We start from the raw sequence: 16,457 nt of genomic DNA, 5'->3' as shown, positions 1-16,457 counted from the left end.
AAGACAAGCCAAAAATAAATATAGGCCGGGCACAGTGGCTCACGCCTGTAATCCCAGCACTTTAGGAAGCCGAGGTGGACGGATTGCCTGAGATCAGGAGTTTGAGACCAGCGTGGCCAACATGGTGAAACCACCGCCTCCCGGGTTCAAGCGATTCTCCTGCCTCAGTCTCCAGAATAGCTGGGATTACAGGCACACGCCACCCTGCCCAGCTAATTTTTGTATTTTCAGTAGAGATAGGGTTTCACCATGGTTGGCCAGGATGATCTCGATCTCTTGACCTTGTGATCCACCCGCCTCGGCCTCCCAAAGGCTGGGATTACAGGCGTGAGCTACTGCGCCCAGCCAAATGCTTGGCTTTTTTAAAAGGCTCAACTGGGCCGGGCGCGGTGGCTCATGCCTGTAATCCCAGCTCTTTGGGAGGCTGAGGCGGGCAGATCACGAGGTCAGGAGATCAAGACCATCCTGGCTAACACGGTGAAACCCCATCTCTACTAAAAATACAAAAATTAGCCAGGCGTGGTGGCAGGCGCCTGTAGTCCCAGCTACTTGAGATGCTGAGGCAGGAGAATCACTTGAACCTGGCAGGCAGAGGTTGCAGTGAGCCGAGATAGCCCCATTGCACTCCAGCCTGGGCAACAGAGCAAGACTCCGTCTCAAAAAAAAGAAAAAAGAAATATAATCATTTTTAAAACAACCATCATCCTTTCACCCAGAAATAACCCTGGGTAACATTCTGTTGGGTCCATCCAGATTTATTTATTTTTATTTATTTATTTATTTTTATTATTATAAAATTTGTTTGTTGCATGTTTTCAGTAGCAATGTTAAAGATATCCAACACTTAAAGAGTGATATCAAGAATTGCAGGACTGGCCGGGTGCGGTGGCTCATGCCTGGAATGCCAGCACTTTAGGAGGCCAAGGCAGGCAGATCACTTGAGCTCAGGAGTTCGAGACCAGCCTGGCCAACATGGTGAAACCCTATCTCTACTAAAAATACAAAATTAGCTGGGCATTGTGGTGGGCACCTGTAATCCCAGCTACTCGGGAGGCTGAGGTGGGAGAATCACTTGAACCCAGGAGGCAGAGGTTGCAGTGAACAAAGATGGCACCACTGCACTCCAGCCTGGGCAACAGAAAAAAGAATTGCAGGACTGTAGAATTTTAGCCCTAGAAAGGAGCTTACAGACTGACCAACAGAATTACCTCATTTTACAAAGAAATACGAAACAAAAGTTCAAACAGCATTTGTTTTTAGGTAATAAGAAAACCAGGCCTTGAGTGTTAAACAAATCAGAAGAGAGAATGCTGAAGGTCAAATCAAACAGAATGATGTTAGGATTACTTGTGTCCCAGTATGGTCTATGGTTAAGATGGCAGCTGTTAGCCAAGATGCCTGGATGTGAATCAAGGCTCTGCTGTGCACTTATTGGCTACTTGACCTCAATCTAGTTGCCCAACTTTTTAAGCTTCATCTGTATTATTGCCTATTTATATATTAAATCAGAATTAAATTTTATAGATTTATAGATTAAATCATAATTAAAACTAAATCAGTCAGAATTAAAGGAAATAATTCAAGTAAACCACAGAGGAAGCACTTATCATTGATTACAATTACCACTGTTACCAGTGGAAGAGATCCAAGTTACCCCAAGTTACTGGCAGCATATCTGTATGGGTCCAAAATTCAACTGAGGGACATAAAGCAGAAAAGAGACCAAGACAAGTTTCAGAGAAGGAGTGGAAGTTTATTTAAAAGGTTTTAGAACAGGAAAGAGAGGAAAATCAGCTTGAAAGAGACCCAAGCAGGCACTGAAGGTACAAGAGAGAAATGAGAGCAAAAGAAGACAGCAAAAGGGACCTTTGACATTGATCCTGGGACTTTATAGGCTCACCTCTTTCCCAGGATTCTTCCCTTAGGGTGGGCTTTCCGCATGCCCATGCTTTCCTTACTCTTTGGAATTGAGCACACACAGTGAGTTCAGAGAGTTGTACACATGCCTATCTGAGGCTTTCTTCCTTTTCCAGTGGAGGGTGCCCCCAGAAGATCATATTGCACCATTTTCGTCTCTTAACACGCATGCCCAGGAAGTTGCTTCTCCCTGGGGCCGGCATTCAATTAGCATTTTGATGTTAACAGGTGTGAACCATCCGGAAATGGCCTCTCCTTGGTGCTGCCAGTTTTAGAGAAGCAATGCAATAATTGCCAAACCATCACCCGACATTTCTAGTGGGTGGAGGGAGAGCTCTCCTGTCCCACTCATGCCTAACTACCTATAACACTGTTACTAATGCATCATCTTCATAACAAAGGATAATAAAGAGTGAAACCAGTTCACAACATTTTCTGTGCTTGCCCTGGACTTTGACTGCTCATCCAAGGTTCTCTGAATGTTTGGAAGTAGTTTAGCCTGGTGGTGAAATTCCTAAATTTTCACCTTTCTCTACTTCATTTCTATCAGTGGATCATTCTTTCACTAACAGAACATTTAAACTGCACAGCACAGGTAAACATAGGACTTAGAGAATCCCTGGGCAAGGCCATACCTGGTGGAGAGGATTCCAGTCCTGCCAGCATAGGCATGAGAGTTGTCTGAAGCAGATGCCATATAGGGCATGTTGAAGGGCTCCCACTGACTGCACTCACAGGGGGCCACTGGATCCATGCCATCTCTAAGCCTGAAAAGAAACAGAGCCACTGAAGATGCTTTATTTCACTCTGCACACCAGACCACCCTGATCAGGTTTTGAGAGGAGGATTTTTAATGACATGCTGTATGGAAAACCACTGGTTATAGAGTGTTATCCAAATACCAGTACTATTCTCATTCCATAAATGTAGGGGTACCATTAATTTACTCTGAAAGGGATATATTTCCGGGTGTGGTGAGGAGGCCAGCCAAGGCTTCATTTCCTAATTCCCGATACCTCTCCTCCCAGTCCCGGTCTAGTTTCCACCATTTGTTAAAAGGTTACTGGCTGACAGGATTTTTCTAATTTCTAATTTTCAGAAAAGCAACATTTCCTTACAACATGTGATCTCTAGAGAGCAAATGCTCCAACTGTGCTCCTTACAGCTTATCTTTGGAACTACCAACATAAGAACATGATTTTCCCTAGAGGTTTTAATGCTGACTCCAGAGACTCCATCTAGCTCGTCTTTGAAATCACAGTGTGAAGCACAGGGCCACAGTCAATGTTCATTCGGCCAAGACTACAAGCTTGGCACTGAGCTTGTCTGTGATTTCAAAATTAACACACAAACTATCAAACATATAACTCAAAATTAATATAACCCACTATTTGGGCCTCCAGGTATGACTACAGATCCGATGCAAATCACTTGTGAATATTTGTGATGCATTAAAAATCATTTTAAAAAGGATGTTCAAGAATAGGACATTAGGGGAAAGTTGGGGAAATTTGAATAAGGTCTGCAATTTAGTTACGAGCATTGTTCGAATGTTAATTTCCTGGTTTCGTTTCCTGGTTAATTTCCTGTCAATGTTAATTTCCTGATTATGTAAGATGTTAACAGAGGTAGCAGGGTGAAGGGTATAAAGGAACTCTATTTAATTTTCGCAACTTTTCTTTAAGTCTAAAAGTACTTCAAAATAAAAGTTCCAAAAATTCTTTTAAAAAGGATACTCAGCTTTCAGGTGGCCCAGTGATCTAGGGCAGTGGGCTACATCAGTCAGGCACAGAGATGTGGAGCCCTGCCCTTGTAGCTCCTCTGCCACGCAGGATCTGCAGGCTTCCTCTTCTGCACTGTGTTCATTGGATGTTTGCCTCCCAGACTGAGGGGGAGCTCAAAGGGACCCAAATTCTCAAAGAAAAGTTTTCTGGAGCTACAGCCATCCAAGTCACTGACATTTCAGGAGGCTGTAGGTGATGTATAAAATCCCAATCAAACCAGAAGAATTTAAAGAAACGAGAACTGGGCCGGGCGCGGTGGCTCAAGCCTGTAATCCCAGTACTTTGGGAGGCCGAGACGGGCGGATCACGAGGTCAGGAGATCGAGACCATCCTGGCTAACACGGTGAAACCCGTCTCTACTAAAAAATACAAAAATCTAGCCGGGCGAGGTGGCGGGCGCCTGTAGTCCCAGCTACTCGGGAGGCTGAGGCAGGAGAATGGCGTAAACCCGGGAGGCAGAGCTTGCAGTGAGTTGAGATCCGGCCACTGCACTCCAGCCCGGGGGACAGAGTGAGACTCCGTCTCAAAAAAAAAAACCCTCAGCACCAGATGATTAATCAGGCACTAAAAAAGGAAAATCAAAGGGATGCACAGATTGCAGGTATTTACCTCTGTCCCCAGACACTGACCTCCATGCCCCGGGGCTGTGTAGATGCAGCTACCTAAAACTTCAGATGAACTTGACTGGAACCACTCTTTCCTAGCCATTTGCAGAAAAAAAAAAAAAAGTATCTGCTTTGTTCGTAGACATTTCCATATTATAATTAAAGAAGAATGTGTTATCTATTTAGATGTTAATTAAAGGCAACAGACAACTGGTGGAGGAGAGTGGTGGGAAAAGATGTTCAACTCAAAAAACAGATGGAGATCTGAGCATAGGTGTCTGAAAAACTAAGGAAATATAAAACTGGGACAAATCTCACTAGTGCTTGAAATTAAGGAAACGTACCATCCATGAGCCAAAAAATTATTCTAGAGATAATGATATTGGTAGCCAAAATGAAGAAAGGGGGCAAAAGCCAATGTCCAACTCACTTCTCATAGAAAATTAGTGTGTTTGGTGGGAAGGATGTAGAGGAGAACCTGAATCCCCTCAACATCCACTCTCCCTTGGAGGAACTTTAGAGCAGTGGATCTAAGAGCCTAAGAAGGTAGGAGGGCTGGGGGCTCAGGGCATAAGCTTCAAACCAGAGCAGCAGCAGTGGAAGCAGGAGGCACATCTTCCCAGTGCGGCAAGGCTCAGCCCTGAGACAGCAACAGCAACGCCCAGAAGAGGCTGGGCAGGAGACAGGGCATTTCCTTCCCTGAAAAAGCGGGCAGGAGCATGAGGAAAAAGCCTGGTGGCAGCAAGTCTGACTCCTAGCACAGTCATTTCCTCAAACAAAGATGGCTGTGCCAAACGTCCCACCAGGCCTGACCAAGGCTTCACGGCCTACACATATCTCTCAGGCTGTGCCATCGCTGAGCAGCGAACCAGCCTCCAGCTCCAGTTAGAAGGGAGATCCTAAAAGCATCCAGAAGTGAGAATACCCAAGAAGTATCCTTACAACACCCATCTTGGATAGAATCTCATAGATCAAGTTTGAATAAAAAGAAACAATAGCCGGGCCAGTGGCTCACGCCTGTAATCCCAGCACTCTAGGAGGCTGAGGCGGGTGGATCACCTGAGGTTGGGAGTTCAAGACCAGTTTGACCAACACGGAGAAATCCCGTCTCTACTAAAAATACAAAAACTTGGCCAGGCGTGATGGCGCATGTAATCCCAGCTACTCCAGAGGCTGAGGTAGCAGAATCGCTTGAACCCGGGAGGCAGAGGTTGCAGTGAGCTGAGATCGTGCCATTGCACTCCAGCCCAGGCAACAAGGGTGAAACTCCATCTCAAAAAAGAAACAATAGTAACTATATAGTGGGTCCTATTTTTTTTTTATGTAAAACATAGAATTCCAGAAGCAATAAATTAGCATAACATTACATAATATAAATTTGTGTTTCCTCCTTTTCTTTCCATCTTTTTTTTTTTAAAGACAGGGGCTCACTACATTGTCTAGTCTGGTCTTGAACTCCTGAACTCTAGCAACCCTCCCTCCTTAGCCTCTCAAAGTAGCGGGATTACAGGTACGAGCTACCACGCCCTGCCCAACCTATTTCCTTCTTTTCTTTTTTCTCTCTCAAGCAGTAACAGGCTCTGTGCTTCCTTCCTTGTGGAGGTTTATGGCAGAGCAGAAAGCATAAGTTGCTGCAATGCTTCCCTTCCTGATTGTTGGCTCCAAAATCTAAAGCAGTTGGAGATTTGCCAAATGTCCTGAGGGAGAAAAGATTCTCTGAGGGAATAAGAAGGAACAGTGAGTATATTCCCTAAAACCAAGACAAGATTCCCAGAAGCCTGCAAGTAGATAAGACCACAGCCCTCTCACTGGTCCAGGAGGAATCGCTGAGAAGTTCCCAGTTAAGCCAAAATGCTGCACACGCCATGCCTGGCACAGACACAGCAGGCCTAGGACCGGAAGGTGCAGTGCAAGACGGCTCAGTAGTAATCAGAACAGACTGAGAACCAATGCCTGGGGCTTCCACTCCAATGTCCTAAAGCTGTGTGAGACCCCCTTTTTACCAACCTAGAATGAGAAAGTCCACTAAAAAAATTAAGTGAATTCCCACCAATCTAACAAGATGGGGTCCAGAGTCAAAATTCAGGCAAGGAACAGAGAGTTTTAAGTGTGATGTTTCATGCATACATGAGTGTTTCACTATACATCTGTTTTGCACATTCACTAAGTTTTTTTTTTTAAGTGAATTCAATAAAATAATAGTACCTAAACAACTTGCCTACTTTCCTCTCTGTCACTTTTTTCAAATTTGTGAAAGATGAAGCCTCTTGAGTTCAAATGTACATCCCTGGTCCAATCAGCCAAAGCCAGTGCCGGAGAGAGATGCCTCTGGTGTGCTGGGCTTGCCCCTTCAGGGTCCTCTTAAGGGCTGTGAGCAGGGCAGGCCCAGATGGACATGTCTGAGACAAGGTGTTAAGGCAGCCGCCTGAGTCGGAAAAGCGTCTGGCTAAGATCCAGACAGCCTAAAATGAGAGCAGGAAGAATGTTGTGATACCAGATATGTGATGACAGAAGCTTACAGAAAACTGGAAGAGATGCAGAGTAGAACCAACACGGCAAAAAATTAAATCAATAATGTTTGGACAAATTTGAGATGTTTTCCCAGAAAGCTAAAGAAAGAGAACAGAGATAAAATTATGAGAAAGAAAATAGATACCAAAAACAGAGACTGGCGATCTAACATGTGAATAATGTATGTGCCTAAAGAAAAGACCAAAACAAATAGAAAAGAAAGAACAATCATACAAAGAAAGAGAAAAAAAATCTGCCTGGACTAAAAAAGAAAGAATTACATCCTTAGATGAAAAAGCCTCATTAGAAGCCAGGTGGAATTAAATGGCAAAAGACCAGCTTCCAGACATACCAAGATGCAAATAATGAACTCTGAGGTAAGAAATTAATCCTGGAAGAATCAAAGCAGCAAAAACAAAATTACCTACAAAGAAGGAAAGTCAGGCTAACCTTTGCCCACAACACAGAAGCTAGAATTTTAAGAGGGAAAGATATAATTCAACAGTTCCCCACCGGTTAAGTTGTGTTTCCCGTGAAAAGCAACTTGTGCGTGCTCAGACGTGCAAGGCCTCGGGGTTCACCACCACACAACCTTCCAGGGAAACTCCTCAGACAGGCCTCGCTCCAGCCTCGCTCCAGCCACATCCAATGGAAACCAGAGCATTGGATGTTATGGAATAAAAAGACCACAGTGAGCACTACAATCCTGTCAATGTAACCGTATGTTCAAATTATTATAGATATTGCTATTTAAAAAGTCACTCTTTTTTTTTCTGAGACAGGGTCTCGCTCTGTCACCCAGGGCTGTCTGTAGTGCAGTGGCACAATCATGGCTCACTGCAGCCTTGACCTCCTGGGCTCAAGTCATTCTCCCACCTCAGTCTCCCAAATAGCTGGGACTAGAGTTGTGTGGCACCACACCTGGCTAATTTTGTATTTTTTGTAGATATGGGGTTTCACCATGTTGCCCAGGCTGGTCTCAAATTCCTGAGCTCAAATGATCCACCCACCTCGGCCTCCCAAAGTGCCGGGATTGCAGGCATGAGCCACTGCACCCAGCCAAAAGTCACAAGAAAAGATACACAGCATAAAAGAAATAGACAGACACACAGATTACATTCTGAATAATCTAGGGCTAGGTGAACATGTTTTAGAGTAATTCCATTAAGACACAATAATAGTGAATTTGTGGAAAATTTACAATGATTAAGAGGGTAGGGACAGAGGATCTATACTTTAGAAGGTGCCTATTGTCTGAAAAGATAGAGCCAATAGAGGCACTCCACGTGTTCTACTGTGTGGAATGGCCCTTTCCTTAGACAGCTTGGGCTGGCATCACAAAATGCCATAAACTGGGTGGCTCAAACAACACATTTATTTCTCATAGTCCTGGGGGCTGGGAAGCCTATGATCAAGGTACCAGCAGATTCCATTGTTGGTGAGAGCTCTCTTCCCAGCTTGCAGATATCCCCCTTCTCAGTGTGTGCTCACCTGGCCTTTCCTCGGTTTGGAAAGAAACAGAACTCTGTCTTCCTCTTTTTATTTATTTATTTATTTATTTATTTATTTATGAATGAAACGGAGTCTCGCTCTGTCACCCACACTGGAGTGCAGTGGCGCCATCTCTGCTCACTGTAACCTCTGCCTCCGGGGTTCAAGCACTTCTCCCTGCCTCAGACTCCTGAGTACCGGGGATTACAGGCGCCCGGCACCACACCCAGCTAATTTTTGTATTTTAATAGAGACAGGGTTTCACCATGTTGGCCAGGCTGCTCTCAAACTCCTGACCTCAAGTGATCTGCCCTCCTCAGCCTCCCAAAATGCTGGGATTACAGGTGTGAGCCACTGCACCCGGCCTGTCTTCCTCTTTTTATAAGGACATTAATTGCATCATGAAGCTCCCACCCTCATGACCTAATCTAAACCTAATCACCTCCCAAAGGCCCCACCTCCAAATACCAACACATTGGAGGTTAGGGCTTCAACATCAAAACGTTTCGGGGACACATTCAGCCCATAGCAGCCCTCCTCCTTCCCATCAGAGGGCAGCCTGCAGTGCTGCATCAGTGGGACCCGCTGCTCACACCACTGTCTTCTGCAGTCCCCCACGACATGGACCAGCACAGCTTCGATGGAGCCTACGCAGGACAACTTCCTGGCAGCTCAGGTCCAGACACCAGATAGCTCTAGCTCCTGTGCCCCTCCCTCCTGGCCTCACACAGCCCTGAGCCCAGTCTGTCAACTTTGGGTCAAATGTCAGGTAGCATTTCAGGCCCAGGGAAGGTGACCCTGAGAAGATGGAGGCTGACCCCCCAGATCCCTCCTGGGAGGAAGGGATGGGGAACAGGCTGGGGAGGGGCGGGAGGGCTGGCGGGTCATTCCTAGGTATGCTCTATTTCCCTGCAGGAAGAGAAAATCCCACTTAGCCAGCTGCACACCTGGCACACTCACCTGTGAGCAGCCTCAATTGCCTCCAAGCTTACAGCTGGGGGAGCTAATGGAGGAAAAGGAGAAGGAAGTTAGGCTGACTGGGTTCCCCCATGAATGGATTTCTCAAAGTGGGAGGGGAGGTGAAGAAGAGGGGAGGGCAGATCAAGGGGCTGAGGACAGCGGGTGATGCACATAGCCTAGAAATGTGTGCCCACTTCTGCATACAGTATGCACCAAATACGTTTACATTCTATCCATTTTGTACACTGACTGGATGAGTTTGGTTTACATTATAATCTGGGGTTATCCATGGCCATATAGTTATCTCACCATATTACTTATTGAATTGTGTTTAGGTTTCAGGGGGGCAAAACTGTCAAAAATTATTTCATTTTTAATCTATTATTATAGAAGAGATCAGCTGTATGTTTTTATATAAATGTTGATTACAATTCACCTTTAAGGATGGTCTCAGAAGTTTTCTGTGAATCATTTACCTCACTGAACACACAAGCTATTCATTATTCCTCTTCATAAAAACTACTATTAAAATAGCATAATGCCAGCCTCGGCCACATGGCAAAATGCTGTCTCTATTTAAAAAAAAAAAAAGAATACAAGATTTAGCCAGGCATGGTGGTGTGCGCCTGTGGTCCCAGCTGCTCAGCAGGCTGAGGTGGGACAATCATGTAAGCCTGGGAGCTCAAGGATGCAGTGAACCGTGATCGCACCACTGCACTCCAGCCTGGGGGACAGAGTAAGACTCTGTCTTAAAAATAATAATAATAATATAATGTGTCTAAACACTATTTCACAAATGTTAGAGACAGTAAACTAAACAAAAGATCTATTGTGTGCTACAAGATAGGAACCAACAGGATTTTTAGTGCTAGAAAAATTCTTATCTTCTCCTTGGGTGTCAGATGTTGGAGGACAGTTAGTTCAATCAAAGCAAATGCATTTGTCTTAGACACTTTTTTTGAACCTTCAAAATGTAGCTAACAAGTACTTTACTGATAAGTTGGCTTCTATTTTTAAAGGGGAAAATTGTATTTTGTTTCTCCGATTTTCTTTCTTCTTAAAGAATTTATGTGATTTTCTTCCACACCCCAGTTGACATAATTTGAAAATAACACACCTCCAGGGTACAGGTAATTTCCATGCTCTGTAATCCATTCCAGAGCATTAAACTAGGGAACAATTTCCTTTGTTTAATAAAATTCACATATCCCTGAATAGAAAAAAACAAAAAGTAAGAAATCAAGCCTGTTACAAACATAGAATAAGTTTTATAATCAAGACAGGAATAACCCAATATTACAGCTATTATTTAACATTGCTTTGAATATTTTAACAAATAAGGGTGGGGAGAAGGCAATAAAAAGAAATAAATAAAACTATCAGAAAGGGGTAAGAATTATTGAATGACAATCCGCATACAAACTTCAGTAAATCAACTACCAAACTATCAGAACTAATCAAAACATTCGCTAAGGAGCTGGTTACACAACAAATTACCCAAATCGCTAACTTTGCTATATACGAATAATAAATATGATTAATATTATGAAAAATATACATCCTACCACTTTAATAGCAACATGATCTGTTTATATATAAAGAATAACCATTAACGAGAAATGTGGAGGGTATAGATTGAAAGAAAACTACAAAACTGTGCTACAAGACATAAAGATTTGAACCAAACCGTTTCCAGGGAAGTGCAAGGGTTGTACAACTGAAGTTCTCCAGGCCCACTGAGACCCCATTCAAGGCCAAAAGCAGCGACGATGTAATGCCAAACGTAGAGAGCTGGGCGTTCTGCAGGATCCTAGTGATCAACCACTGGACGATGGGAGGACACTATGCTGAAAAGCTCACCAGGTCCATTTGTTGTCATGTTTTCATGGTAATGAGACTTCACACAAAAGAATATAAACGAGTGGAGCTGTACTATCTTCATAGATTGCAGGTTGCCTGGGATAGGAGTATGTGCCTCTGTGTTATACTGTAACTGAAGATTAAGCTTGCAGCTATAAAGATGAACCCCATTTTCTCAATAGTAGAACAAAATGAAAATTACTTTCTTGCTTACCTAAAAGTCTAATCGTTGCCTCTTTGTGCACATTAAAAATGTTTCTTAAAAAGTCTAATCAGCCTTGGATAGAGAGGAAGGTCGGGAGCCAGGCTGATGGAGCCCTGCCATCTTCAATACCGGCTTTTCAGGATGCCCTGAACTTTGACATCCCACCAACAGATGGGGAAAGAGGAAGAAGGATGTTGTTCATGGACCAGATCGGAATAAGATGCCTTCCCTTCTGCTCACATTCCCCTGAATGCACTCAGTCTCAAGGCCAAACTATCTGCAAGTGGGGAGCCTGGGAAGTGGACCCACGCTGCTTCCACACCCCTCAAGGAAAGAATGGTCAACCGGGTCTACTCAACAGGTGAAGAAGGAACTACCCAATTACCTTCTTCATGTAAATGGAGCTTGCCCTTTACACATTTGATTTTACATATTTTGATGAAACTTTTCCTAAGATGCATAACAATTTCCCTGTTTCAACACAGTGGGCAACAGTAAGTCTTCTCCTAGGGCTGGCGACCGTCACGAACACCAGCCCTCTCACTGGGACTACTTCCAGAAACTCTTGAGGATTTGCTGATCCTCTGCCTCTATACTAAAAGGTCCTGGGTTACCGTCTTTTTAAAACTCTTTTGAAATGGTTTTTCTGAATCCTTCCTCGGAGTCAGATGGCATCTGTCACTTCTTCCTGCTTCCACAGGCAGACTTCTAACAGTTCCTTTCCCTCTAATGTCTTGCTTCTACTAAGGGTTTATGTTAAGGTGTACAAATTGCATCTAAAGTTTAAAAAAAAAAAAAAAAACAGGGTGGCCAGTCATGGTGGCTCACACCTGTAATCCCACCACTTTGGAAGGCTGAGGCAGGAGGATCACTTGAGCTCAGGAGTTCAAGACCAGCCTGGGCAACATGGCAAAACCCTATCTCTACCAAAAACACAAAAATCAGCCAGGCATAGCAGCATGCTCCTGTGGTCTCAGCTACTGAGGAGGCTGAGGCAGGAGGATCACTTGAGCCCAGGAGGTCAAGGCTGCAGTGAGCCTTAATCTCACCAGTGCACTCCAGCCTGGCAGACAGAACGAGACCTCGTCTTTAAAAAAAATAATAAAATAAATTTAAATTTTAAAACAAAATTGCCTCAGACGAAATCCATTCCTGAGTAAAGAGTATGAGTTTTTATTACCTGGACTTTCTAGCATTGATTTTGGTTATCTAATCCTTTTCAAAATTTTTTCTTCCAAGTTTTTGTTGTTTCAGCAGTTGCAAATAAACAAGTATATTGACTGGGTGCAGTGGCTCTCACCTGTAATCCTAGCACTTTGGGAGGCCAAGGCCGGCAGATTGCTTGAGCTCAGGAGTTCGAGATCAACCTAGGCAACATGGTGAAACCCCATCTCTACAAAAGAGTACAAAAATTAGCCAGGCATGGTGACATGTGCCTGTAGTCCCAGCTACTCTGCACTCCAGCCTGGGTGACAGAGTGAGATCTTGTCTCAAAAAAACAAAATAAGAAAATTATGTTGTCTTATGATATAATCCTAGAAAGCAGAAGAAAATTATACCTAAAAGAGAATGGCCTTTCCAATAGAGTACTGACTAACGAGGTAAGAGGGATACAATATATTGTCATGTAGGAAAAGAGCCAGCTGCAAATGACATTATAGTGTAATTCCATTTGTTAAATTTTTTAAAAAAGCATACATTTGTAATGCATAGAAAAATATCTGAAGGAATTAGCAGTAGTTATTGCTGAGATGTAGGATTACTGAGAACTTTTACATACTATGCCATTTATTTATGTATTGTTTGGCTATTTTATAAGACGCAAGTATTTTATGTAAGCTAAAAAAACAAGAAGAGGCCGGGCGCGGTGGTTCATGCCTGTAATCCCAGCACTTTGGGAGGCCGATGCGGGTGGATCATGAGGTCAGGAGATCAAGACCATCCTGGCTAACATGGTGAAACCCCGTCTCTACTAAAAATACAAAAAAATTAGCCGGGCGTGGTGGTGGGCGCCTGCAGTCCCAGCTACTCAGGAGGCTGAGGCAGGAGAATGGCGTGAACCTGGGAGGCAGAGCTTGCAGTGAGCCGAGATCACACCACTGCACTCCAGCCTGGGCAACACAGCGAGACTCCACCTCAAAAAAAAAAAAAAAAAGAAGAAGAAGAAGCTGGGTGTGGCAGTGTGTGTTTCTAGTCCCAGGCACCTGGGAGGCTGAGGTAAGAGGATCACTTGAACCCAGAAGTTCAAGGTCAGCCTGGACAATACAGGGGGACCCTGTCTCCATAAATCGATAAATTAAAAGATTTTAAAACACAGTTCAGTGTCTTCTCAGAGCATGAGCTCCTGGAAGACATGGATGACAGATGAGCACTCCTCTATATACTGCCTGCTGCCACAAATAAGAAGCCTCTCAAAATTAAAATACTGATTTTTATAGACCAAAAAAGAAAAGAAAAGAAAAAACTAGAGGATAAACTCAAAGTTGATCTCATAGACAGAGCAAGTTCCAGGGAAGTGTTGCTGGTTTCTGCCTTGGAGGACCTCTACCTGGAAATCTGCTGGGTACCATATTAAGCACTTTCAAGAGCCCATCAAAGCCCTGGCAAGTTCGTAGTAACCAGAGCCACATTCTAACCTATATACCAGAACTATGGTGAAACTGTACTTCGCTGGGAAAGGATTCTGTGTTACGAAGGCTTCTCAGGAACTACTCCATTCTCTAATGAAAACACTGATCATCTAATGTGGGCATCCAACATGTATTTAGTAGGTTTTTGCCTCCTGGTGCATACTGAGGAGATCCCACAAGACACCTTCTGCCCAGCATTTTCTTGCTACCATGAATGAATCTATAAAATATTCACATGAATACAAATATGAACTCCAGAATACCCCAGTTTAAATGAAAATGCATTCACTGGTAAAAGTAATGTATTCATTAAATAGTGCCACAAAAGCGCTGCTTAACAGATTTTTCCGAAACCGAAGGTCATGCAACAAGAAGCATGTATTCTTTTTTTCTTAAGTCTACAGGTCTGCTGGGACAGATCAGCCTCAGGCTGTGGGTGTGCGAGTCAGTTGGGGCAGCTCTGCTCCATATGTCACACTTTCTATTGGGAACAGCAGAAAACCAAGAAATGTTCATGGCAATGCAGAAGCACAAGAGGGCAAGCCAAAACCCACGAGCATATTTTAAGCCTTTGCCAACATCATGTTTGCTGACATCCCATTGGCCAAAGCAAATCACATGGCCAATCCCAACATCAGTAGGACAGGGAAATATAGTCTCTCTCTACTGAGAGGAACCAAAAAGTCCCATGGCAAAAGGCAGGGATATAGGAGGGTTGAAGAATTGGAAACAAAAATGCAATCTGTCAAAGGTAACATTAACTTACTGTTAACCAGTTATACTGTTAACCAGTTATACACGTTTTAATATTTAACTGGTCTTAAAAGTAAGACACTAAAGGAAGAGGACAGAAGGAAGGGAGACCTAGAAACACGTAGCATTTTGGACATTGCCTAGGACAGAGGAAGGGCTAGGGAAGGTCATAAAGCACAGCATCTTTGTGATTGAAATTTACTGATGAAAATCAGAAATGAAGAAAAAGAAGATAAGACAGCAGGCACACATAGATACATGAAAGATACAAGAAGTCCAAAAGAAAGACAAGTTTTAAGAAAATCACACTCAGAAATGAAATGAAGCTGTTCCAACATAACGTGTTTCTCCATTTGAAACTGGCATTTTTTTGTATGATCATCCCTAGTCTATTACCTGTAGTTTACTATTTATAATCTGAAAGAGCTGTGAGCCACTAGAACAATTTCTCTGCAAGAATCCTCTCTACAAGAAAAAAGAAAATGTGTATGTGTGGGTGTGGGTGTGGGTGTGTGTGTGTGTACACATACAGAATTTTTTTTCAAACCAGGCAGATAAGAACCTCCCTGGAATTTGAACTCTGAATGTAGGGAAACAAAATTGAAAATAGTAAGAGCTCACTCGTCCTTATGTTTGCCCTAAAGAGGCTGTATTAGTCCATTTTCACCCTGCTGTAAAGAACTGCCCAAGATTGGATAATTTAAAAAGGAAAGAAGTTTAATTGATTCATAGTTCAGCATGGTTGTGGAGGCCTCAGGAAACTTACAATCATGGTGTGGTAGAAGGCAAAGGGAAAGCAAGGCACCTTCTTCACAAACCAGCAGGAAGGAGAAGTGCCAAGTGAAGTGGGAAGAGTCCCTTATAAAACCATCAGATCTCATGAGAATCACTATCATGAGAACAGCATGGGGGAAACTGCCCCTATGATTCAATTACCTCCACCTGCTCTCTCCCTTGACACATGGGGATTAGGGGGATTATAATTCAAAATGAGATCTGGGTGGGGACACAAAGCCTAACCATATCAGAAGCTGTCCCATGATCACTGGTCCCCAGGTCCTTAGAGTTGCTCCAAATTTCTGATCCCTCCATAGCCCCTCTCTGAATCCCCTCTCTTCCACATCTCCTTTAACTCTATGAACCATCCCCTTCATCCTACCAATACATTTTCAACTTAAATAAGCCAAAATTGACTTCTGTGGCTTTCAACCACAGAACTGCATCAGGTACAAGTCCCTTTCCCACTTTCTATTCCCCAAGGAGACGAGAAAGCGAATACTAAAGATGCCTTAAAGCAAATAATAAGGCATGCCATCACTCAAGAATCTAGTATCTAAATCCACTTCATGAAAATGACTGTTACTATGGCAACTTTTCCATGTATATTCTTCAGTGACTTTATAATGTATTAACATTTTAATGTAAACTAGACTGTATTGGCTTATTTGGCCTTGAATCCTTTTTAAATATAGATTGTTTTATATCATAAAAGTTATCAGAGCCTCTAATCCAAGATGGCAGAGTGAGCCAGCAAATTTACTTTTCCCTCTAAAATTGCTATGAAAATGACGCTACAAAGGAAAGCCCTCCAGGCTTACCTCCCACCACCACCATTCTAGACACACACACACACACACACACACACACACACACACACACATATACACAAAACCCACTGGAGTCCCAGTTCTTGGCATCAAAATCTGTTCTGATAATCCAACATGGTTAATATGGGCAATAC

At 43.3% G+C, this 16,457-nt stretch overlaps 1 protein-coding gene and 1 pseudogene across 1 annotated transcript in view; one reads left to right on the top strand and one right to left on the bottom strand.

The window, feature by feature from the left end:
- Positions 1-2,109: 2,109 nt before the first annotated feature.
- The window catches only part of APTX (aprataxin), a 79,635-nt gene continuing 65,287 nt past the window's right edge, over positions 2,110-16,457 (bottom strand). Inside the window, exons 7-8 of the mRNA XM_065530427.1 lie at positions 2,553-2,684; positions 2,110-2,179 (exon numbers count right to left, since the gene is read on the bottom strand). Coding sequence (XP_065386499.1) covers positions 2,125-2,179; positions 2,553-2,684 — 187 coding nt within the window. The 3' untranslated portion in view covers positions 2,110-2,124. The remainder of the gene's footprint in view (positions 2,180-2,552; positions 2,685-16,457) is intronic.
- Positions 3,712-4,329, top strand: LOC102127321 (bolA-like protein 3 pseudogene; annotated as a pseudogene).

This window comes from Macaca fascicularis, chromosome 15 (genome assembly GCF_037993035.2).
Source record: "Macaca fascicularis isolate 582-1 chromosome 15, T2T-MFA8v1.1".
NCBI classification, from domain to species: domain Eukaryota; kingdom Metazoa; phylum Chordata; class Mammalia; order Primates; family Cercopithecidae; genus Macaca; species Macaca fascicularis.
Note: the sequence above shows the minus strand (reverse complement) of the source record. Positions and strands in the feature narration are given on the sequence as shown.